The 23,930-nt window shown below is 41.4% G+C and overlaps 1 protein-coding gene across 13 annotated transcripts in view; it reads right to left on the reverse strand.

Moving 5' to 3' along the window:
• The window catches only part of Pms1 (PMS1 homolog 1, mismatch repair system component), a 98,009-nt gene that overhangs the window by 33,617 nt on the left and 40,462 nt on the right, over nucleotides 1–23,930 (reverse strand). For 12 of the 13 annotated variants that reach the window (XM_042260420.2, XM_042260416.2, XM_015993726.3 and 9 more), the window contains one exon: nucleotides 6,489–6,605. The exons of the other annotated variant lie outside the window; for it this stretch is intronic. In XM_042260420.2, coding sequence (XP_042116354.1) covers nucleotides 6,489–6,605 — 117 coding nt within the window. The remainder of the gene's footprint in view (nucleotides 1–6,488; nucleotides 6,606–23,930) is intronic. 13 annotated transcript variants of the gene reach the window in all.

The raw sequence follows: 23,930 nt of genomic DNA on the forward strand, positions 1-23,930 counted from the left end.
CACTCAGGAGGCAGTTTAGTGGCCTGCCTGATCTACACAGCAACAAGGCAATTTCCAGATGGGACTGTGTAGTGAGACCCTGCCTCAAGTAACAACAAACACCCAAGTACACTGGCTTCTCCCTCAGTAACTAATGCCAGCTCGTTTGTACATTTGTTTTTGACGGTGCAGGCCTGACATCAATGACAATTCCTTTAAGAAGAAATCTACCAAATGAACTAACTGCCTTCCAGCGCCTTCTGCCTCCTTTGTGACACCGTGCTGAAGCACGTCTGATCCACTGTCTCTTTATCTCTGTCCTTTAAGGAGGAACATGGTCCTCTAAGTTCCCTGTTTAGTCCCCCTTGCTCGATAATTAATTTTTGAGGAATTTCGTTCTCATCTCTAGTTCGAAGTTACCCATCACTGATACTAAGACAGCAATGTTGTTTATTTCTTGCATAAGAGGCTGTCACAAAAATGAATTTGCCACATTAAAATGTTGTAAGGTATTTTATCTCACTTTTACTCCACTGTCCAACTGACAACTTTTGTATTCTTTACCACACTAGAGAGTCCACAGTCTGTCAGACAACTCTATTCTTTACCTTGAGTATAATAATGTAGGCCTGACTGATCTGCTAACCCCTACCTTTCTCTTTTTTTCCCAGTAAAGCTCCATAACATCATACATATCTAAATAACATACATTTCTAAACGAAGTAATTTAAATACTCTGTTCAAGATAGTGGAACAAGTTCATGTGGAAATTCCCTCTCCCAAATGGGTGATACAATGTTTAAAGTAATTTCACAAGAACTAACAACATCAATGACAGACAAAGGTCAGTTGTGTGCAGACTACATAACGGGAAGTGGGGGCTGAAGGAAGAGGCCCTGTGTGGGTTAGGATCAGAAATGGGATGCCTCATTTGGAAATTAAAATCCAGCAGAGGACTGAAATCAGTCTTTCCACTTAGAACATGAAGTTCACACAACACCTCCCTGGAAGAAAACAAAATGACTTACATATTGTGACCACTGTCTGCAGCCACTTGCCAGGGTCACAGGAAAGAACAGAGCCAACTCCAAAACCAGGACAAGGCTAGGCCAAGCTGGAGCCTGAAGTCTTGGATAGAGGCATGAACTACTAATATAACTCCTAGTTTCAAACTGGGACTAGGGAAGAGGTAGGTGCTGGAATGTAGGAAGGAATTGTAACAACAGAAACAGTGTCATCCACGATCTTGCAAATATGTTTCAAGCCACATAAAATAGCAGAGAATAAAACTCTTTTCTCTTAGAAAAGAGAAATGATAGAACACGGTGGAAATGACTCTGGAATTACATATTATAACATGGAATTTAAACCAAAAAAAAAAAAATAGCATCAACTAAGTCAGAAAGTAAGTAAGCAAGCACAGATAGTTATGAATAAAGTTTAGGAAAAACTGAAAATAAATCCTAAGTTCTGAAAAAAGTGCACAGTTTGAGAAATAAATCAGGTGGCAGTAAGACTTTCACTCAGCCTGGAGCAGGGCTAAAAATATCCAAGAGAAGAAAGATGTCAAGAAGGAAAACCTAAGGAGCTCCAACAATTTACAGCAGAAGGCACCTCACAAAAGCTGTTCAAGTAGGGGCAAAGGTGGCGTCACGACCCATAACAAAGATCCTTCCCAGGACCAAACACAGAGAGAGACCCTTGTCACAAAAGGAGGAGATACATGGACACTCTGTATCCAAGGTTCCCAATGGCCAACACATCATCACTCCAGTCCAAGGAAGGGAAACATGGTGGGGCAAATTTTACCAAGATAAGTCATGGGGAGAAGAATCACGCGAGAGGTGATAGCCAGTAGCAGTTGGGGAATCAAAAATTAGGGCTGTTTTTGACCAAGGATGAGAAAACATCCAAAGAGATTCTGATACTGAACAAGTCTTCGAGCACACAAGCCAGAGTGTGGTGTGGTGATGAAGGCTGCTGGAACAGAGACACGACAGCATGACACAAAACAGTGACAGGAGAGAGATCTGACTGTTCAGTTACTTACAGACATTCCACAGGTAGTAGACATTCTCCAGCACTTGGACTAGAACATTATAAACACATGTATTACACATTCTTCCATGCAAAAATAATCATGTGAAGATAAGCAAAATTCCCGTCATCTATCAGAAATTACTTTCTATAAATCTGTGTCCCAAACCAAATCAAAACAAACAGTCAAACAAAACAAAAGTAAGCACAGGTCTGATAATGTCCCAAAACAGAGTGAAAAAAATTACCCACTACAGGACTGACTCACGTGACTCCCAGTCACACATCCAATCACAGCTAATGGAGGTCTATGTAACTGTTTTCCACATTTGAGTGTGGCATCTAAGGACTTTGACACCAGTTTCTAACAAGCTTCCATGTGATGCCAACACTACCAGTTTCTAGATCATATCAGGATGCCTGGTGTATCTAGAGCATGAGCACACACAGACAACCGAGTCCCAGGAAATTAGAGGGAACTCAGGGCAATTTAGATTTACCCTGAGCAGCCCAACTCAGCCAACATAAGCAGCATAACACTAGAGACATCTCTTATCTAAAGAAACTAAATAGTGACAATATATCTAAATCAATCACAGTTTAATGTTGTGCTTGAAATTTAAAAAAGAAAGGGAGGTGACAGGTGGAGCAGATGGAGATGGATGGGTGGATGGATGGATGGGTGGATGATGGCTGGCTGGATGATGGATAGATAGACAGACACCCAAGGGGAACCTGACAGCCAACAGCAGCCACAAACACACATTCACAGCTGAATTTCTCTCACACATCAAAAAGACAAAGAGAATCAGAAGCTTGGGACAAAAAGAAGACAGGGAGAGAAAATCAGAGATTTGGAGTAACAAGACATTCTAAGCAAAACAACACTTGTCTCCTATGAAATAAATATTGTCTAAGGAGCCAGTACTTTAAAAGCAAAAACTTATCTTTAGGACAATTCAAGCTTTTGAATCCACAAAAAACAACAAGAAGCTGTAAAGCAACACTTAAATAATATACTCCCAGGAACTGAACTCACCTTTCTAAGTAAAATAACCAGAAGAGTTTGAAGACACAGTGAGATCTACTGGGACACACAGAAAGACACTGAGGCAAATAAGAGGAGGGCCTAAGAAACAATTAGCTGAGAGGGGGGGGGGGCTGATAATGGAAAGAAGTATAAACCCCATAGCTAAGAAAGAAATGGGTTTTTAAATTGAAAGCATCCACATTAAGTCCTTGGCACAATAATGAAACATAAAAGATCTTTATAAAACTTACAAATGGAGGAAGAAGTAGGATGCTAGTAGAAAAGAGGTGGTAAGGAGAGGTAGCCAACCTTCCTCCACCAGAGGCACCCCAGCACCCAGATCCCCAGGTTGCCCCCCCCCATGGACCACCAACACTCCCCAATGCCTGCCCAGCCTACCCCCAAGTCCCTCTTCTCATCTCCACTATATCCTGGCCCACAACTCCCATGGAAGCCCCCTCCTCCACCAGAGGCCACACCTGCCAGATTCTCCGGTAAGCACCCTGCCTATGGGTCACCAACATTCCCCCAGAGCATGCCTGGCCTGTCCCCAACAGTCACCTTATCATCTTGTCCTGGCCCACACCTATGGCTGATGCCCTTGCTGCACCAGAGGCCACATTAGCACCCAGAACCCCAGGATCCCTGGATAGACTAGAGGCCATCCAGGTCATCAGAATTCCAGCCCCCAATTATGGTGGAGGCTGTCTACTTACCCACAGGCCACTCTGGCCAGAAAAAGAAACAGAAACCAAGGAACAAAACACCCACCCAACAAAGACAAACTCAGAAATCAGCACCTAGATCTATAATCACCCCAAACCCAGATGCCTAGACTCCAGGGTAAGAACATAATAACAGTCAGGGCAATATGGCACTATCAGAGCTCAGCCATCAGCAAGCCCTGACTATTCCAACATAGCTGAAGCACAAGAAAATGACCTTAAAACCATCTTTCTAAAGATGATAAAGGTCCTTAAAGAGGAAGTGAATAAATCCCTTAAAGAAATTGAGGAAAACAAAGAAAATTGGAGGAAATGAATAAATGCCTTAAAGAAAGCCAAGAAAAAAAAAAAACAGTTAAAGAAGGCAAATAAAACTGTTCAAGACCTGAAAACCGAAATAGAAACAAGAAAACACAAACTGAAGGAATTCTGGAGATGGAAAATCTAGGTAAATGAACAGGAACTACAGACACAAGCATCACCAACAGAATACAGAGGATGACAGAGAATCTAAGGCCTTGAAGATGTCATAGCAGAATAGATAAAAAAAACATAAAATCTTAAAAAATTCCTGACACAAAACATCCAGGAAATCTGGGACACTATGAAAAGACCAAACCTAAGAATAATAGGAATAGAAGAATCCCAGCTCAAAGGCCTAGATAATAATTTTAACAAAGTCATAGAAGAAAATTTTCTAACTTAAAGGAGATGCCTATAGAGATACAAGAAACATACAGAACACCAAATAGATTAGACCAGAAAAGGAAGTTCCCTCACCACATAGTTATCAAAACACTAAACAACAGAACAAAGGAAGAATATCAAGAGCTGCAAGGGGAAAAGGCCAAGTAACATGTAAAGGCAGACCTATTAGAATTACATCTGACTCTTCAATGGAGACTGTAAAAGCCAGAAGGTCCTGGACAAATGTGCTGCAGACTCTAAGAGACCATGGATGCCAGCCCAGACTACATAAGCATGGAAGATCCTTCCATCTTCTGATAATGTATATAAAGAATTAAAGCAAGCAAGCAGGCTGAATGAGCCATGAAGAGCAGCACTCCTCTGTGGCCTCTGCATAAGCTCCTGCCTCTAAATCTCTGCCCTACTCGAGGTCCTGTCCTGATTTCCTTTGGTGATGAACTGTGATGTGGAAGCATTAGCTGAATAAATTCTCCACCCCACCCCACCCCAAAAAAAGAAGGGGTAACCAACACTAAAAGGATATGAAAAAGCCTCATAGAAATCAATTGTTCTATAACCTTATTAAAAATATAATCTGAAAAACAACAACAAAAAACAATCCTTTGGAAGGAGATACCCTGCATGGATATGGATGATGTTTTTCCTAGAAGCCATGGGTTATTACACTACAATTGCAGTGCCAGGAATGGGATACCTCCATACTAGTGAGTGGTTGGAGAGGCCCCAGGGACACCAAACAACACAGACCAAGGCCACTGTTCTTGGTCACACTATGGTCACAGGACATAGAAATCAAGCTGGAGCTGAGCTACAAGCTTCTTCCCTTGTCCAGCTGTCATGGTGCCAAGCTCCTATGCAGGTTGGGGTGGGGGTATTATTAACAGTATTACTAAGCTGTGATGTGGCTAGATATCACAATGACCTCAGAGGCAGGATGCACCCTCTAGTGCTATGCCGGCATGACTGGAAATGAGGTAAGTAACCACCTTCTGATTGTCTTTGATCTGTGAACCTGGTTAGGGCTCTTGACTGGGGCCTCAAGAGGGACTACTTTTGTGCTAAAAGGCCACACTGTCAAACTGCAGTCTAAGACTGGTTATACTCCTGGAGTGTGCTGCATCTAGACCCCACCAAAGAAGCTGCCTTTTACAGTGGGGTAGTGAATGCAGAAACCCATAAAGATGCCAAGAATAAGTGATGGCAGTGCCTGACCCTAAATGAAACCTCCATATCAACCCCTCCAAGGCTCAGGGACACCGAACAATACTGGGCTTTGTACTGATTTCTTATAGTAATTAGAGTCTAAGTTTAGAATTAATTGGGCCTTATTAATTAATATTTCGACCAAAGATGGAGACAAAGAAGCACATAAGCACACAATAAACCTCCCCTGGGCTGGGAGCAGAGTCCAGTGGCAGAAAGCTTGCCTCCGGTGAGGCCCTGGGTTGAACCTTAAGCACTGAAAAAAGAAAACTACATATGAAATATGTTAAAGCCAGGCCTGGCAGCCCAAGTCTGCAATCCCAGCTACTAAGGGATGGGGTAGAAGGCCTGGAAGTTCAAGGCTACAGAGTGCAAACCTACTCTAGGCAACTTAGCAAGACAAGACTGAAAAATAAAAACGGGGGAAAAAAGGACTTGGAGTAAAGCTCAGTATAATAGTGACTGCATTGCATGTACAAGGCTCTAGGTTCAATGCCCAGAACAATGTCTCACACCACACACACACACACACACACACACACACACACACACACACACACGGAGCATCACCCACCAGTCCATAGAGCTCTGAGTTTGTATTCAGGATGAGAAAGAAATACAGGAGAAGCAAGATACTCTTTTCTTCATTATGTACAGAGGAGATTATAAATAGAAAATTAATTAAAAAAATCAGGGCTGGGAAGGTTAGCTTTGCATTTTGCTGTTTGTCTTACAACCACCCTAGAAGGAAACTGTAACAACTGCATTGGTTGTGAGAATTCCGAAACGCCGTTTTCATTGTGTACCTGAGATTCTTCACAGTGGTGCTGAACAGACTGCATGTTGCCCATCACAGCAGTTCCCAGAACCGACATGAGAGCCATCCTGTGATCTGGTACTCTGTTTTTCTGCCAAATAACTGCCTAAGGACAATAAAACATAGATGTGTTTTGGTATGATAAAGATTTACTAAACTCAAAAACTCAACAGTGTTTCCATATTTAGCATTTATCTTCACTCTTCAGTCTCATTCAGAAGAAACTCACGAGTTATGGTCTGAAAGAGCAAACCCTGGATTTGCATTTTAACCTGTATAAGCAGAAATGTATAACCTGTCCAACCCCTCAGTCTTATCCTTACAATTTTATAAAATACTAACTCTTTCTCTAAACTTCAGAATACATACTTGAAAATATATTAACAATTAAAATATGACACTCAGTAAGAGCTGTCCCCCTCCCCTGAGAACTGACAGCTAGACTACAGGATCACTGTAAACAGTCAAACAGTGTAAAAATCTTAGAAACAAAATGTACTTCAGAATGACTTCTGCAGCTACTAAATGTACACAGAGAACTTAAAATGTACTGAACCTCACGTAAACAAGCACTGCATAGTGCCTAGACCACTTTGTATTGCAGGCAGATCAAGAGACGAGACCGAAGATGGCTGTGTCCAGTTACAGGTGAAAATACCTGAGAAGCTGTCAGGGTAGAAAACATTCATCCATCCAACAAATATTCACCCTGTCCCTGTGTCCTGATGGAATACCTGAGGAGTCTTAGAGCAACCACTATTAGCATCCCAGGGACAGGAAGAGGGGGAGGGAGCAGGGGTGGTCACAGGGGTGAGGGGAGCAGGGGTGGTCACAGGGGTGAGGGGAGCAGGGGTGGTCACAGGGGTGAGGGGAGCAGGGGTGGTCACAGGGGTGAGGGGAGCTGGGGTGGTCACAGGGGTGAGGGGAGCAGGGGTGGTCACAGGGGTGAGGGGAGCTGGGGTGTGAGGAGCAGGAGTGTGAGGAGCAGGGGTGGTCACAGGGGTGAGGGGAGCAGGGGTGGTCACAGGGGTGAGGGGAGCTGGGGTGGTCACAGGGGTGAGGGGAGCTGGGGTGGTCACAGAACTGCCGTGTGGCGCCAAGCTGAGGTCATCTTTCATTGTCTCTGTTGTTCAGAAAGCAGAACCAGTATCGGGGAAAAAAGTTTTGATAAGCCAGGCTGCTAAAGCCACATAAATAAATTTTGCTTCCCAACCCAATCTAGAACTTTGACAACTCAATGAACTTGTACACTCTTTGGAATTTTACTGCTGTTTCTGAAAACTGTAAAAAATGGGGTTTATTATATACAGGGCAGGGGAAAAAGAGAGGCATGAATAAGGACAACGAGAGGAAGAGAAAGAGAAAGGGAAACAGAGGAGAGAACAAAAATGTGACCACAGCAGTTCAGTCAGGAGTCCACCAGCCGGGAGCATGTCCTCCCGGCATCCTGTGCGTAAGAACAGGAGGGAAGGAATGCTCTCTCGGTATCTCAAAGAGCAACCACACAGTAAGAAACGACTCAAGAGTGTAAGGGGCCGGGGCCCATTCACAGAATTGTGCTTACACCACCAGACAGCTACAATTAAGCAATAGGTGCTTGCTAGGCACCTCCAATCCATAAACTACTGTGTATTTTCATAATCATTTCGGGTAGCTATTATCTTGAGATGAATAAACCAAAGCTCAAAGAAACAGAGAGTAAGTCGTGCAACCAATTCTTTTACCACAATTTTTCTGGCTTTAAACCCATTTTTTCATATTCCAATTTTTTTTCTAGCCAAAGATATCAGTAATTTAGGAACCAACTTTAGACTTAATTAAGGACTCCCTCAAACAATAAAGTGTTTGACAAATGCATCTCTGACAATTTCCACTCATGGCCACGTGATTTGCTATGGAATTTCCAATTGCTGTTTAAATAAATTCATAAAAAAGCGCAGGCAACAAGCACATTGCTAACAGATGGAACAGCGTATGCAAAAGCTTGAAAGTGCAGAGTAGGCTGGAAATGAAGCTAGATGCACAAGAGCAAAATTATGAACGGCCTAGCACAGCATGTGTGAGTTTGCAGTTTCTTAAGTATATACTGGAACAATCTTAATTAAGAACAAAACATGACCACATGGGGACACTTTGCAAGACTGATTTAGTGAGAGCTGAAGTTGGAATGAACACGACTTAGAGAAAAAGAAAACAAACCACTGTTATGGTACTTATCAGCGATTCCCAGCTTTGACAGGGAGCATGAGAAGTGAATGAATTCATTCACAAATGTTCCCGTAGATCTCTGGGAGCTGCGGTTTCCGCTGTACTATCTGTGGTGTGGTTGCCTTCTGTTTGCCATTTAATCATTTACTTATTGGTTTCAAAGGCAATGTCCTTGTAAGCTGTGGAATTAACATTGAAAGAGAACAGAACCAGCCCAGTGGTAGGAGGAAAAAAGACAGCGAGGTGAGCTAAAGGACATGAGAGAAATGTTATGTGATGTCACTCCATGTGCTGAAGGAAAGAAGACCTGTGGAGGCTGAAATGTCAGGAGCACAGTCAGCAAGACAACACATCATTAGGGCAGATGTGGGTTGTTGGGGGGGTGGGTGGAAAAGATGCACTCAGCTTGTTCAATGTGAGTCCTTGATGTTAGGAGCAGCACTGGATTCCACGTATGATCTGTTAAGGCAGTGATTTTCAATCCTTCAGGGGTTGAAAGACCCTTTCACAGGGGTTGCAAGACCATCAGAAAACATATTTATATTACGATTCATAATAGTAGCAAAATTACAGTTATGATGTAACAATGAAAATAATTTTATGGTTGGGGATCACTGGGGGGAGCCTACCCATTTCTCTGTGGGAGGCACCCTTTCACTTTTTCCCCAGGGTACTCTTGAGGAGGAAGGAGTGAGAAATATTTAGATAGAAGGACAGAGGGAAGAGAAACAGATAAAACACAGGATAGCCTTGGGAGGGCCTGGATCCTTATCCACTGGCCCCTTCTGTCTCTTCTAAAGGGGCTATTTATAGGAATGCCAAGGGGTGGAGCAAAGACCTCCCCCTAGCACAGCCAAGTGCATACCCTTCCAATCACCTGGTAACCAAGCATGTGGTCAAGCCATCCTCTAATGCTGCCCTGCTGGGTAAAGCAAGCTCAGATCTCACTAGGAAACCTCTGTGGGCCTCCTCAGATCACCATAGGAGGAACTGTATTAAGGGGTGGCAGCATTAGGAAGGTTGAGAACCACTGCACTAAGGAATTACTTGTTGAAGTTTCCTGAGGACAAGGACCCTTGATAGTGACAAGTAGCTTTGTTCGAATTAGTTATCAGCATTGGCTGCCCTACTCTGCACCCGTTGATAATTACAGACTTTGTCTGCTACTGGAGGAAATCTGAAGCATTCTTTGCTTTCTTCAAATAGAACAGTTTTATTGTGATATAATTTATTACAAAGTGTGCTTATAGATCTGCAGCATTTGCACTACAATTTTAGAAAATTTTACCATTCCAAACAGGAATGTCGTACTCAGTGACTTCCTGTTCATTTCCCTATAACCACTACTCTCTTAATAAAGTTGCTCATGTCTTGAACGTTATACAAATAGAATCACACAGTGTATAGTCTGTTATGAAGACCTTGCACAGCATTCTGAAATCTCATGAATGGTATACAACCCCATCCTTTTCCAGTGGCATGCATCAGATGTATTCTCTCATAAATTTATGGTTATTTGGGTTGTTTCCAGTTTAGACCATTATGAAATGGTGCTGTTGTAAACACTGATGTTTTTATGTGAACATGTTTTCAACTCTCTTGGATAAGTACCTAGGGCATAATTGCTGGGTCATATGGTACCTTTGTTCTGAGGGCTGATGTCTTAGTTAGGACTTCTATTGCTGTGAAGAGACACCATGACCATAGCAACTCTTATAACAGAAACCATTTAACTGGGGTTTGCTTACAGGCTCAGAAGTTTTGTCCATTATCTTTACGGCTTGCAGGCAGACATGGTGCTGGGGAAGGAGCCCAGTGTTCTACATCTGGATTTGCAGGCAGCAGAAGACAGAGCCACGCTGGGCCTGGCTTGGGCTTCTTCAAGCCCAGTGACACACTTCCTCCAGCAAGGCCACACCTCCCAATAGTGCAGCTCCCTGTGAGCCTGTGGGAGCCATTTTCATTTAAACCACCATGGCTGAATAGCATATAATCTCTATGTGCATTAAGCCTCTAAAAAGACAGAGAAATGCTGGCTGCTGCTGTTAGAGGCACTGGTTTTATATTAGCCACAGTGGTGACTTAAGGGACAATAAGCTAAATAACAGAAAGTAGATAAAAAAGATTCTGGACAGTCTGCATCTGTATGGGACTGGAATGCCCACACCAAAAGTTCCTGATAACAAAGAATCAACACCATACAAGGACCTTAGTCAGAAACTACATCAGCCCTCCAGCCCTGGCATGGGGGACCTGACTTCATTCTGTCTTCTCTCCCTCTCCCTTCTTTCTGGAGATCAAATCCGAGGGATCAAACACATACTGGGCAAGTGCTGAGTCATGCTGTGAAGAAAACATTTCAGTCACTTGTATTTGAAATGTAACCATAAAGCTCGTTGGCTTACATGAAAGTGCTGCCTCATGGATAAATGCCAAGGTTCCTGTCTCAGTGCTGGATTTAATGAAATCACTACATCATATGTCTTTAGGAAATGGGTTCTAGAAATCTGGGAACATCAGAACAAGAAAAGTGATTTTTTGTTTCTTAATCACAATGTGGACACTGCTGGGAACCTGGGAACATCAAGTGACAGGCAATTTCTGTGTCCCATCCAGGGAGTCAATTTAGGGGCACTGCCCAAACTTAGTATCAGGTGGCCTAGCAACGAACAGTGCAAACATCTGCTGAGAAGCAAAACCTCCATTCCTGCCCAGGCAATATTGTTTTTAATACAGAATCTACTATTAAAGAAATAAACAACTAACTGCAATAAAAACTGACAATCCAGAAAAAACTGAATCTCTCCTCTTTTTGTAAAAAAAACCTTAGTTCTAGGTCATGCACCCTACTCTCTTACAGAGATAATCTTTTCACTTCCTCAAGTCATCCGTATATCTTTCCCTTAGGCTGAAAGCTTAACATATGCTAAAAATACACACACACAGCTCCATATGTTCTCTATCTAGGTCACACAAAGCTAGAGCATCTGGGTGTGCCAAGTAAGGATCTGATCTGGCCACTATGATGACTGTGCAAAAGCACCCATCAAGAGTGTATTATTACACACACCGCCCAAGGACTGTCCAGTCAGTCAGGTGGATCTGTCCCCACCCATGTGGTGATATATTGTGTATGCTAACTTTGCCTGAAGATTAGAGAACAAATCAAGCCACTAGACTGAACATAGAGGTCACGCAGTGGTGGCACACTCCTTTAATCTTAGCACTCTGGAGGCAGACATCCATCTGGATCTCTGTGAGTTCAAAGCCACCCTGGACTACATGAGATTAACTCAGTCTAGGAGAGAAACGGACCCAGGCAGTGGTGGTACACACCTTTAATCCCAAAACTTGGGGGTCACACGTCTTTAATTCCAGCACTTGAGATCTCACACCTTTGCTTTGGAAACACACACGCCTTTAATTCCAGGAAGTGATGGCTGGGCAGAGAAAGGTATATAAGGCACAGGAGACAGGAACTAGAGGGTTTTTCAGACTGAGCAGTTGGTGAAGTAAGAGGCGGTGGCTGTGGCTTGTTCCTTTGTCTCTCTGGTGTGGTGATATATTGTGTACCCCAATATATTGTAAACCTTAATAAACTTATCTGGGGATCAGAGGACAGAATCAGCCACTAGATGAGACATAGAGGACAGACAGTGATGGCACACACACCCTTAGTCCTATCACTCGGTAGACAAAGATCCCTCTGGAACTCTGTAAATTCAAGGCCACACTGGGAACAGAGCCAGGCTGTGGTGACACACACCTTTAATCCCAGCACTTGAGATCTCATGCCTTTGCTTAGGAAGGACACATGCCTTTAATCCCAGGAAGTAATATGGCAGGGCAGAGAAAGGTATATAAGGAGCAAGGAAATAGGAACTCAACTCTTGAGACTGAGGATTTGCGAGGAAATAGGAACTCAACTCTTGAGACTGAGGATTTCGTAGAGGTAAAGACTACAGGCTGGCTTGCTCTACTCTCTGATCTTTCAGCTTTCAACCCAATATCTGGTTTCATTTTTTGTTTGTTTGTTTTTTTAATTAATAAGACCTTTCAAGATTCATGTTACACTCTGATCTTTCAGTATTTACCCTAATATTCTGGCTCCAGGTTATTATTAAAAGATCTATTAGAAATTCATGCTACAGTTCCACTTCACTGACACACACTGTCTGAAGAAATAAAATCACAAGAGCATTTATAGAGCAAGCTTCAACAGCAAAGAAAATTAAATCAAGACCAGATAAACAATTTAAATAGACCTATAACCCTTAAGGAACTAGAAGCAGTCATTAAAAGTCTCCCAACCAAAAAAAGTCCAGGGCCAGATTGATTCAGCGTAGCCTTCTACCAGAATTTCCAAAAAAAGCTAATACCAGTACTCTTCAAATTGTTCCACACAATAGAAACAGAAGGAATATTGCCAAACTCTTTTTACAGTTCTACAGTTACCCTGATATCCAAACCATACAAAGATGCAACAAAGAAAGAGAATTACAGACCAATCTCTCTAATGAACATTGATGTAAAAATACTCAATAAAATAATGGCAAACTGAATCCAAGAACACATTAAAAAAAAAAAAATCCACCCTGATCAAGTAGGCTTCATCCCAGAGATACAGGGATGGTTCAACATACAAAAATCTGTCAATGTATTACACCATATAAACAAACTGAAAGAAAAAAAAAACCACATGATCATCTCACTAGATGTTAAAAAGGCCTTTGACAAAATCCAACACCCCTTCATGATAAAGGTCTTGGAGAGATCAGGAATACAAGGAACATACCTAAACATAATAAAGATATTTTACAGCAAGCCAACAGCCAACACCAAATTAAATGGAGAGAAACTCAAAGCGATACCACTAAATTCAGGAACAAGACAAGGCTGTCCGCTCTCCCCATATTTATTCAATATAGTTCTTGAAGTTCTAGCTAGAGCAATAAGACAACAAAAGGAGATCAAAGAGATGCAAATTGGAAAGGAAGAAGTCAAACTTTCACTATTTGCAGATGATATGATAGTCTACATAAGTGACCCCAAAAATTCTACCAGGGAACACTTGATAAACACCTTCAGAAATGTGGTGGGATACAAGATTAAGTTAAAAAAAAATCAGTAGCCCTCCTATAGCCAAGAAAGAAATCAGAGAAACATCACCCATCCTTTACAATAGCCACAAATAATAAATGGGGTAACTCTAACCAAGCAAGTGAAAGATATTTATGACAAGAACTTTAAGTCTTCGAAGAAAGAAATTGAAGAAGATATCAGAAAATGGAACGATCTTCCATGCTCATGGATAGGTAGAACCAACGTAATAAAAATGGCAATCTTAACAAAAGCAATCTACAGATTCAATGAAATCCCCATGAAAATACCAACACAATCATTCACAGACCTTGAAAGAATAATACTCAACTTCATACAGATAAACATACCCAGGATAATAAAACAATCCTGTACAATAAAGCAACTTCTGGAGGCATCACCATCTCTGAATTCAAGCTCTACTATAGAGCTATAGTAATAAAAACAGCTTGGTATTGGCATAAAAACGGACATGTGGATCAATGGAATCGAATTGAAGACCCTGGCATTAATCCACACACCTATGAACACTTGATTTTTGACAAAGAAGCCAAAATTGTACAATGGAAAATGGAGTATAAAATATTGGATATTTGAGAAGAAAGGACATGAAATAGTTACCTGGTAGTTTCCAGCTTCAAATGTGCTCATAACTATGTGAAATGGACTTTGACTGGAAATGCATTCTATGCTCTCCCTGGACCACTAAGTCTGCAGTTTTAATAAGATCCCTATGCAATTCATAAAATATAATACCATTTGTCAGACGCATGGGCGCTGATACAGGAGACCAAGAGGGAAAGTGGTAGTGTAACTACCAGGTGACATGAAGATTAGTGATCATGGGCCACTGACATTGCTCAGTAGGTAAAGATGCTTGCCATCAAACCCAAGGACCTGAATTCAATCCCCAGAATTCACACAGTAGAAGGAGAAAATTGATTCTTCTAAGTTGTCCTCTGACCTATACACAGACACACAATAAATAAATGTAAAGAAAGAGATTAGTGATTACAAATCTAAAGTGGTACTAGATAGCATGGATGCTGTACTGGCACGGAGATGATGAGCACATGTTTTTAAACATATCTGGTTAGTCATACGTGTATATTTAAGTGGGAAAGGAGCAGAAGTCAGACAGAGCATAAGGGAAGAATGATAACGGTGCCCCACGTAGCTTACAGAAAATAAGGGTAGCTAAAAAAACAGGAAGAAAAGAGAATGGTCTGAGCTGAGTCTGGGACACATGGCTGGTACTCCAACCCTGAAGAAGTAGAGGCAGGGGAATAGGAAATTGGAGTCCTAGTCTGAATTTCACAGTCAGACTCTGTACTACAAAACCCCAAGAATGTTTTGGAAGTAGCAATGAGACAAAATGATTTCAAGAATATGTGAAATAAACCAGTCACCACTAGAAAGGGCTGGAGGGGATGAAGAGTCCTCAAGGTGAGTCAGATTTCAGTGACAGCAAAATGTGACCAGAGACAGGTAAAGGACATAGAGATCCCACCTCATGTTGGCTGTGAAGGAAGGGGAAGTGTGAAGAAAATTGTTTTTCTAATTGTTTAACTCTGTGAAGCTGTTATATTCCACAATATAATATTGAAATGAAATGAAAACAGGATTGTTTTATTATCCTGGGTATGTTTATCTGTATGAAGTTAAGTATTATTCTTTCAAGGTCTGTGAATGATTGTATTGGTATTTTCATGGGGATTTCATTTCATTAATATTCCACAACAGGCTTTAACTAAGGGCATCACAGAAGGCCTCTGGAGAGCTCTCAACTGACATCAGATAGTTTCCTACTCACAGGGATTTTTGTCAAAGATTTTTGCCACTCTCCCCTTACCATCTGATGTCTAGTACAGAAATGAATTCTTATTGGGAATAAGGTTTAAATTTATTCTTTAATCAAATGGGCTTTAATCAAACCTGAGTATGACTCCAGAATATTTTTATAACAGTTAAGCTCTGTTGTCTGTTATCTGTTCAGAGCAAGAGAGAACTTCTGCACAGGGGTAATTCTATCTCCATACACCAACCTACAACATACATCTGAATATCAGTGCCAACTCGGCCAGTGCATGTGCTCAAGACTCAGTTTTTGTGCCTAACTCCAAGCCTGACTCTAAATTGCATCTGTATATCCACCTGAAATCGTCCTTTCTTCCCCTCAACTTCCATAGGATATAAACACCACTCAAGCTCCCATTCCCTTTCACCTATGTAAGAGTCCCCACACTTCCGCAGTGTGACTGCTCCCTTCAAAATGCCACTGCCACACCACTCTCAGGATTGACACAGGGCTGGGAAGGAGGGGAAACCACAGCGGGGAGAAGGAACACTGCCTTCACAATCCGGAGGCTTCAACTTCAGCTTGTCCTTTTCAGTAGCCAAAATTTAACTCACTGGGTAATTTACTTAAACTCTTGGGTCATCTAATGATAAAACGGAATGGTACAAGATTAAAAACACTATCTGCTCAAAGATTTGGGCCAGAAGAAAAAACTTTCAGTGGTCATTTTGAGTTTAAAGATCTAAGAATCCTCTGAACTCTTACTGTTTTATGACTGGATATATGAAGATTCAGAAGAATTTCTAAGTTCTAAAAGTATTATATTACAATGTTGCAAAACATAAAATGTATCAAGATGTGGATATCTGCTTAGAGCATGGTGGTGCACACCTTTAATCCTAACACTCAGAAGGCAGAGGATGGCTGATCTCTGAGTTTGAGGCTAGCCTGGTCTGCAGATCCAGTTTCAGGACAGTCAACCTTAGGCAGTGAAGGACAGAAAGCTGGTGAAGATGTAATTGAACAAAGGGGCCATGTTTCAGCCCCAGCAAACAACAAAACTTGCCAGCTTTGGCCATGTGGTTCTGGCTTTAGAGGCAAGGATGGGAAAAAGGCATTATGGAACCCTTCTGAGAACAGCCAGGCATGTGTTAAGGGTGTCCGTCCCTGAATTTGGTGGCCTAGAGAGGCCATTAGGTGAAGCTGTGAATTTGAAGCCTGGATTGCCTTGGAGACACCAGAGCCCTGGGATACCTGCCGAGGAGAGATGGCTGTTGTGGAATTTTTTGATCGCACGCCGGAGGTTTGCCAATAAAGTTAAACCATGAATCAGGGAGCAGAGCCAGCAACTAACCGACTGTAATTGGCCACAGAGAAGCACAGAAGAAAGGGCGGGGACTTGAGTTTGGAGCTTCTTTTTGGTTATGGGATGGGGGAAGAGACACATCTCTTGCAGTGTCTCCAGCCAAAAAGCAAGGTCAGCTAGTTGCTACTCAACCTCTCTGTGCTAGCAGGTTTTCACCCCAGCTTTTGACTCTTGAGTCTTATTGACAAATGGAACAATAGACTTAATTTAAACCTACATATTGTGGCTGTGGCAGAGCTGGGGCCACAGGACCAGAGCTCTACCAGGATGTGGCCTAAGTGGCAGGTGCGGCATTGACTGTGGGGCCATGGGGATGCATACGATAATTAAAATATCAGTAGATTCATATGCAGCTACTAAGTTGACATAAAAACACCAAGCTGCAAACAGGGAGTGGGACCAGCCCAAGTGTTGGGGGATATTATTTCAAGGTGTGTTACTTTTATGTTGCATTTGTTTAACTCTGTGAAGCTGTGTTACTGTGCCTGTCTAAAACACCCGATGGTCTAATAAAGAGCCGAACAGCCAATAGCATGGCAGGAGAAAGGATAGGTGGGGCTGGCAGGCAGAGAGGATGTATAGAAGGAGAAATCTTGGAAGGAGGTAGAGAAAGGGGAGGACATCAGGAGCCAGCTACCCAGCTACACAGCAATCCACAAAGTAAGAGTAAGATTACAGAAACAAGAGAACAGAAAAAGCCCAGAGACAAAAGGTAGATGGGATAAGTTAAGGAAAGCTGGCAAGAAACAAGCCAAGGTGAGGCCAGGCATTCACAAGTAATAATAAGCCTCTGTGTGTGATTTATTTAGGGGCTGGGTGGTGGGCCCCACCAAAAGAGCAGAAACAACCAACACCTAAGAAAAAGAAGTGTGTTGTAGTCAACAAAGCTGAAAGGAACTGGAGATCTGAAGAACATGGAGACATTAGAGCATCAGACATGGAGATGCAAAATTTGGAGTTTGCCCAGCTGGTTTTCAGTCTTACTTTGGTTCAATATTTCCTCACTATGCTCCCTTCCCTAAATTTTGGAATGGTAATAAATATGCAATAATAATACAATATATATATATATATATGTATATATATTATGTTAGAAGTATGTGATGTTTTTTTATTTTGATTTTATAGAGATTACAGTTATAAGATTGCATGAATCTCAGAAAAAACCTTGAACTTTGGACTTTAAACATTGTTGAGAATATGATAGACTATGGGGACTTCTGAAGTTGGACTAAATGCAGTTTGCATTATGATATGAGGGTGGAATGTGGTAGCTTGAATGTAATTGGCTCCCATAAGCTTATTCGGGAGTGGCATTACTAGGCGGTATAGCTTTGTTGGAGTAGGTGTGGCTGTAGGATGTGTATTACTATGGGGCAGGTTTGAATTCTCCTATACTCAAGATTTGCCCAGTGTCTCAGTTCACTTCCTGTTGCCTGTGGATTAAAATGTAGAACTCTCAGCTCCTTTTCCAGCACCATGTCTGCCTGCATGCCACCGTGTCCCACCATGATTATAACCTCTGAACTGTAAGCAATCTAATTAAATGTTTTCCTTTATAATAAGAGTTGCTGTGGTCATGGTATTTCTTCACAGCAACAGAAAACTAAGCCCAAAACATTTATGGATATTCATTTTAATATCACATAATTCATTTAATTTACCACCTTGACCTATGTACTTTAAACAGACATTCACCATTTCCCCAGAGACAGCCTGCTGAACAGGGAGGTGGAATGCAAATGAAGTATAAACCACAACTTTAAGACACAGAAAGTGCTATGCAGGAGTTGGGGACACTCAAGTTCACTATGGAGCAATAGAGGAGTTCAGGGATGATTACCAGCATAGACAAATACCACAAGTCAGAAATCAACTATATATTTAATATGTATGTCTTGCACCTTTGCTATATAAGATTTTATAGAACCTAGGAGAAAAATAAAGAAAATGTAAGAAATATGAAAATTATGTAAGAAGAAGTTATTATTAATCTAATTGCAAACAGCAACAAACCCGTGATAGGTAATCTACCTCCACTTCCCCCAGTTAAAAAAAGGAAATAAAAGCAAACGCCAAAGCTTCCTGGTTGGCACTAGGATAATATTTTCATAAGACAGGGGCATCTGAGCCTGACTCCTGGATTCTGAGTTGTTGTCTCAGAGAACACTGCTTCCCAACTCTGGCTGAGACTGGGACAAGTGCAGCAGATCACTGTCAGGCACAGTGGAAACAGAGCCAGGGCATTTGGAGCCTGAATGAAAGGCTGAATGGTATAAAGGACAAAATGGAAAAAGATACCACAAACGTAGCAGATACACTTTATAAGGCAAGACTTTTATCATGTGGCGTGCAGGTAAGAACAGAAGAGGAGGAAAGCTGCAACGCCTTAAGTCTCATCACTCTCCTGCAGTGGAACAATCTTTGTACACTGCAATTATGTATTGCTCTCCTTGTGAATAAAAAGCTGATTGGCCGATGCATTGGTAGGATTTTCAGGGCAGAGAGAATGCTGGGAAGAAGGGCAGAGTTAGAGGAATTTTAAGCCAGACAGGAAAGAAGCAGTGCCTGCAAGAGAGATAAAAGCCATGAGCCTCGGGGGTGTGTAGATGAATAGAAATGGGTTAATTTAAATTGTAAGAGCTAGTTAGTAATAAGCCTGAGCGACAGCTGAGCATTTATAGTCAATCACAAGTCCAAGTGGTTATGTGGGTTATTTGGCTGGCAGAACAAGGTTGATCACAGTCCTGACAAAAACCTCTGCATACAAATGGCACCTATAGCCACATAGTACCCAAGAAAGCCTAAAAAAGGTTTTACACTCACACACACACTGGAGCCAAATGCAGCCAAATGCGGCTTATTAGTCTCTCATGAAGGCTGTGGTACAGAGATACATGTCCTGGCAATTGCCAGCGCACCATGGGCTAAGTTGCACGGTGGGTTTCCATGGCCCCTCACACCGCCAGGGTACAGAGAGGCCTCTCCCAGCCACTGCCTGTGGGCTTGAGCCAGTATGACAGGTTTAGGGTTTTGTTCATACAGACAGAAAAGGTTTCAGGTGCTCAATAAAGAGAGATCCAAATGGAAAAAAACTCTAAATGGGTCACAGTGTGTTTAAAAATATACAAAGGCTTGGGAGAGGAAAGAAAATGGGTATAGACATTCATATATATATATATATATATATATATATATATATATATATATATAATTTTAAAATAATAAAGTCCTTAAAAAGGGAGTAAAGAGGTATGAAAGAAAAAAAAAAACATGTAAAGATGGGAATTACACAGAGAGTCCGGATAATGTGTTATTGTGTTATCTTTAAATTTTTTGACTGCTAATGAGCAAGTGATAACTACTAAGAAACACTGGATTATGGAAGCTACTAAATTAAATCAACCTATATATTTTTAAAATGTCTTGATTTCAAAATGGAAGTCAAAAGGTGTGTTGCTTTGGGGGAGAGGTTGTGCTTTTATTTCCACAGGAAATGAGAGGCTGTGGATTCTTTCCAGGTTAAAGATGATCAGGTTTGATTGAGGATGATAACTGAAAATCCTGACTACAGACATAAAGAAATAAACCTTAAAAAAAAAAAACCCACAAAATACATAATGCATATTTTACCTGCTTAAATACATACCAAAAAAAAATCAGCTGACTTGTATACAACACATAGTCGATACATTTAAGATGTTTTCATAATATAAAGTTTTTTATGACAATGAGACATGTGTGCTCCTGGCAGCATCAATTTACTTCAGAGAAGATGATGGGCATCAAAGAACCTTCAAATGGAGTTTGCTCTCTTTGTGGCAAAAGTTAGCCATGGGGCAAGAAACTGCCCTTGCCTCAACTGCTGACAGTATACAGTCTAAATTGGACAAGAAGGAAACTCTCCTTTGTAATGGCTAAAAACCCTTAATCATTTAAATCAAATTCAGCTGTTGCAGTATATGTGGGCTACAAATAAAACCAAATTCAGGGCCTAGAATGTACTCAGTGGTAGAGTACTTGATCTATCTATCTATCTATCTATCTATCTATCTATCTATCTATCTATCTATCCATCTATATATACATATATGTATGTGTGTATATATGTATATATATCACACAATAAACAAATAAAATAAAAAAGGAAGAAAGAAAAGAAAAAAAGAAATGAAACCCTGGGTTCTATCACTACAAATGTAAAAACTAAACAGAAATTAAATTCAAAATGAAATTTAAAGATACAAAGATATTTAAAGAAAATATTTGCAAGGTAGGCTGCCACCTGTGGAACCCTTCTAACTCTCCTGGGTCCCTCAGGTGAAACCCCCACCTCATCCCAATCACAGGCCACCCCTGCCAGAAGACCAGGTAAGCTGCTTACCCTATGCCCAGTTACCCTCCCCAGCACCATCTCAGGAAGACACACCCTGCTGGACCAGGAGCCATGCAGGCCACCAGAATTCCAGGTAGTCCTCCACCCTCTTGGTGCCCCACCCCCAACAATATCTCCAAGTCTCTTACTCCTCCTTGTCACCCTGTAACAGCCTCCAACTCTAGCAGAAACTCCCTGATGGATCAGAGGCACACAGGCTACCCTAACTCCTGCTCCCAATTTCTGCGGAGAACCCGTGTTTAAGGAGAGACCATGTCAGCCAACTGAAGTCCACTCCCAAACGTGGGTAAAGACCCCCTGCTGAACCACAGGCCACTCTGGCCAGAAGATCAGAAAGGAAACCGAAACTAAGGAACAAAACGCCTATCTACCTATCCAACAAAGACAAACCCAGAAATCGGTACCTAGACCTATAATCACCACAAACCTAGATGCGGAGACTCCAGTGTAAGAACATAATAACTGTCAGGGCAATATGTCACCACCAGAGCCAACTACCCTACCACAGCAGGCCCTGAATATTCCAACACAGCTGAAGCACACGAAAAAGACCTTCAAACTCACGTTATGAAGATGGCACAGGTCCTTATTCACTTCTTTAAGGACCTCTGTCGTCCTGGTAAAGTTGGCCTTAAGAAGTGACTAGCTGGGCAATGGTGGCGCACACCTTTAATCCCACCACTGGGGAGGCAGAGGCAGGCAGATCTCTGAGTTCAAGGACAGCCTAGTCTACAGAGCAAGCTCTTTTCTGAAGGGAAACAGATCTGGAGGAGAGAGATGGTGGGGGATGGTCAGGAGGAAGAGAGGCTGCAGTTGGGGTGTATTGTATGTGTGAGAAGAATTTTTTAAAAGGAAAAAAAATAAAGTATTCACAAATCAGCAATAATAAAGTGGAAGTAGCCCTCATTAGAAATCATGAATATAACATATTCTAAAGTAGTGATTTACATATTCTATTCATATGCAATAATCAGGGATTCCAATGTTATCAGACTAAAAAGGCCTTTTTAATTCTGGTAAATAACTAATTTATAAGGAAAACACATGGAGCAGGACTTCACTGGTATTTAGCTCTTATGACTAAAGCTCACAACTGTAGAGCTCACGTCAGAACGGCTCTAGCAATTCTCCAAACAATGTCGACTTTAAATAAACTCGCTGAACCCACTCTGGCCGTCTCATTATTCAATACGCTTTCAAGGAACGTGGTGATGAAAGAAGAAGAATACTTCTCTCTAACATAACCATACTGGCAAGAACATCAACATTATCAGTATTCAGAGAATGTCTTGGCAGCTTAAACCTTCATAAAAAGAGGGAACACCAGCTAATCCAAGTTATCAAAATAGCAAGAGTACTTCTCATATTCTGTGCAATATGATTATTTGCTTCTAATGCAGAAAAAGTAAACACATTAATATCATTATACTCAAATTTTAGACACAGACAGATTTCTCCACAGAAACGGTGATGACAGTAAGTGTGTTTAAAAGAAGAGCCGGCAGCAGAGCAGGGCTCAGTGTGCAGATCTAGGGAACAAGTCAGTACCCTGTGGAAGGCTTAACGGTGTGTTTGAACATTTTGTTTTTTGAAGCCTTTTATAGTACCATTTTTAAAAAGGAGAGGAGTTGAGTATACCGATGGAAACAGCTTTGAAGGCAGGAAGCTTACTCCACACAGTTGCAGTCCATGATCGTGGTTATAATAGCTGGCAATTTTACTATTTGACTTGGGGTAATTACCTACTACGTTCATGGTGTAACATGCTCAACACACACACATCTGAGCTGCCCCTGAAATGACTGAAGGCCACAGAGGGACCTGAATTTGCTTCAAGCAATTTCTGATGATGTGTTCCCCACATTAATAAAATATAGCATATTATAAAAATATTGCTTTCCATTCTCAGAAGAAAATGCCTATTCTGATAATTCAACACTGGCTGAGAAAACTGCATAAACCTGAAAACTCAGAATACATATTCCCAATTCTAAATGAGTAAGAGCTCTTCATATGATCAAATGAGCTTCTGTTAAGCTCGCTTTCACCTTCCTGTTTTTACCTCTCCTTTATTTTCTCTTCAAATTATTATCTTTAGTTGTATTCATGCTTGTTTTATGAACGTGTAATTCTTTTCCCTCTTAGTATCTTAACTTTTTAATTAGCTCTCCCTTCTGGACTATGTTTCTCTTGACCTTGATCTTTTCTTAACGTGGAGACATTTAACTTCTAATTACTGAATGTCCTCTGGATCGGAGGTCACAGGGTTATTTTAGCAGGATGAGCCTCCGTCCATCAACGACCTGAGAGCCTCAGCAGAGCGGAGCTGGAAGAGTCTCAGGGTATCATCTGGTAGAGCCCTCTGCCAGCAGGAACAGGTGGCTGACTCTTCTTAATTTTTTCTTTTTTAAGATGACTAAAGATTTTGATCATAAACATTTTACATGGCATAAAGATAAAGATTCTGCTGACAAGTTTGTAAAAACTGAAATAAGACTTGGAGCCAATGTATTTAGGAATATATATGTACATACATATATGTATGTAACAATTAATAATAATA

The sequence above is a fragment of the Peromyscus maniculatus genome, chromosome 13 (genome assembly GCF_049852395.1).
Source record: "Peromyscus maniculatus bairdii isolate BWxNUB_F1_BW_parent chromosome 13, HU_Pman_BW_mat_3.1, whole genome shotgun sequence".
Lineage (NCBI taxonomy): Eukaryota > Metazoa > Chordata > Mammalia > Rodentia > Cricetidae > Peromyscus > Peromyscus maniculatus.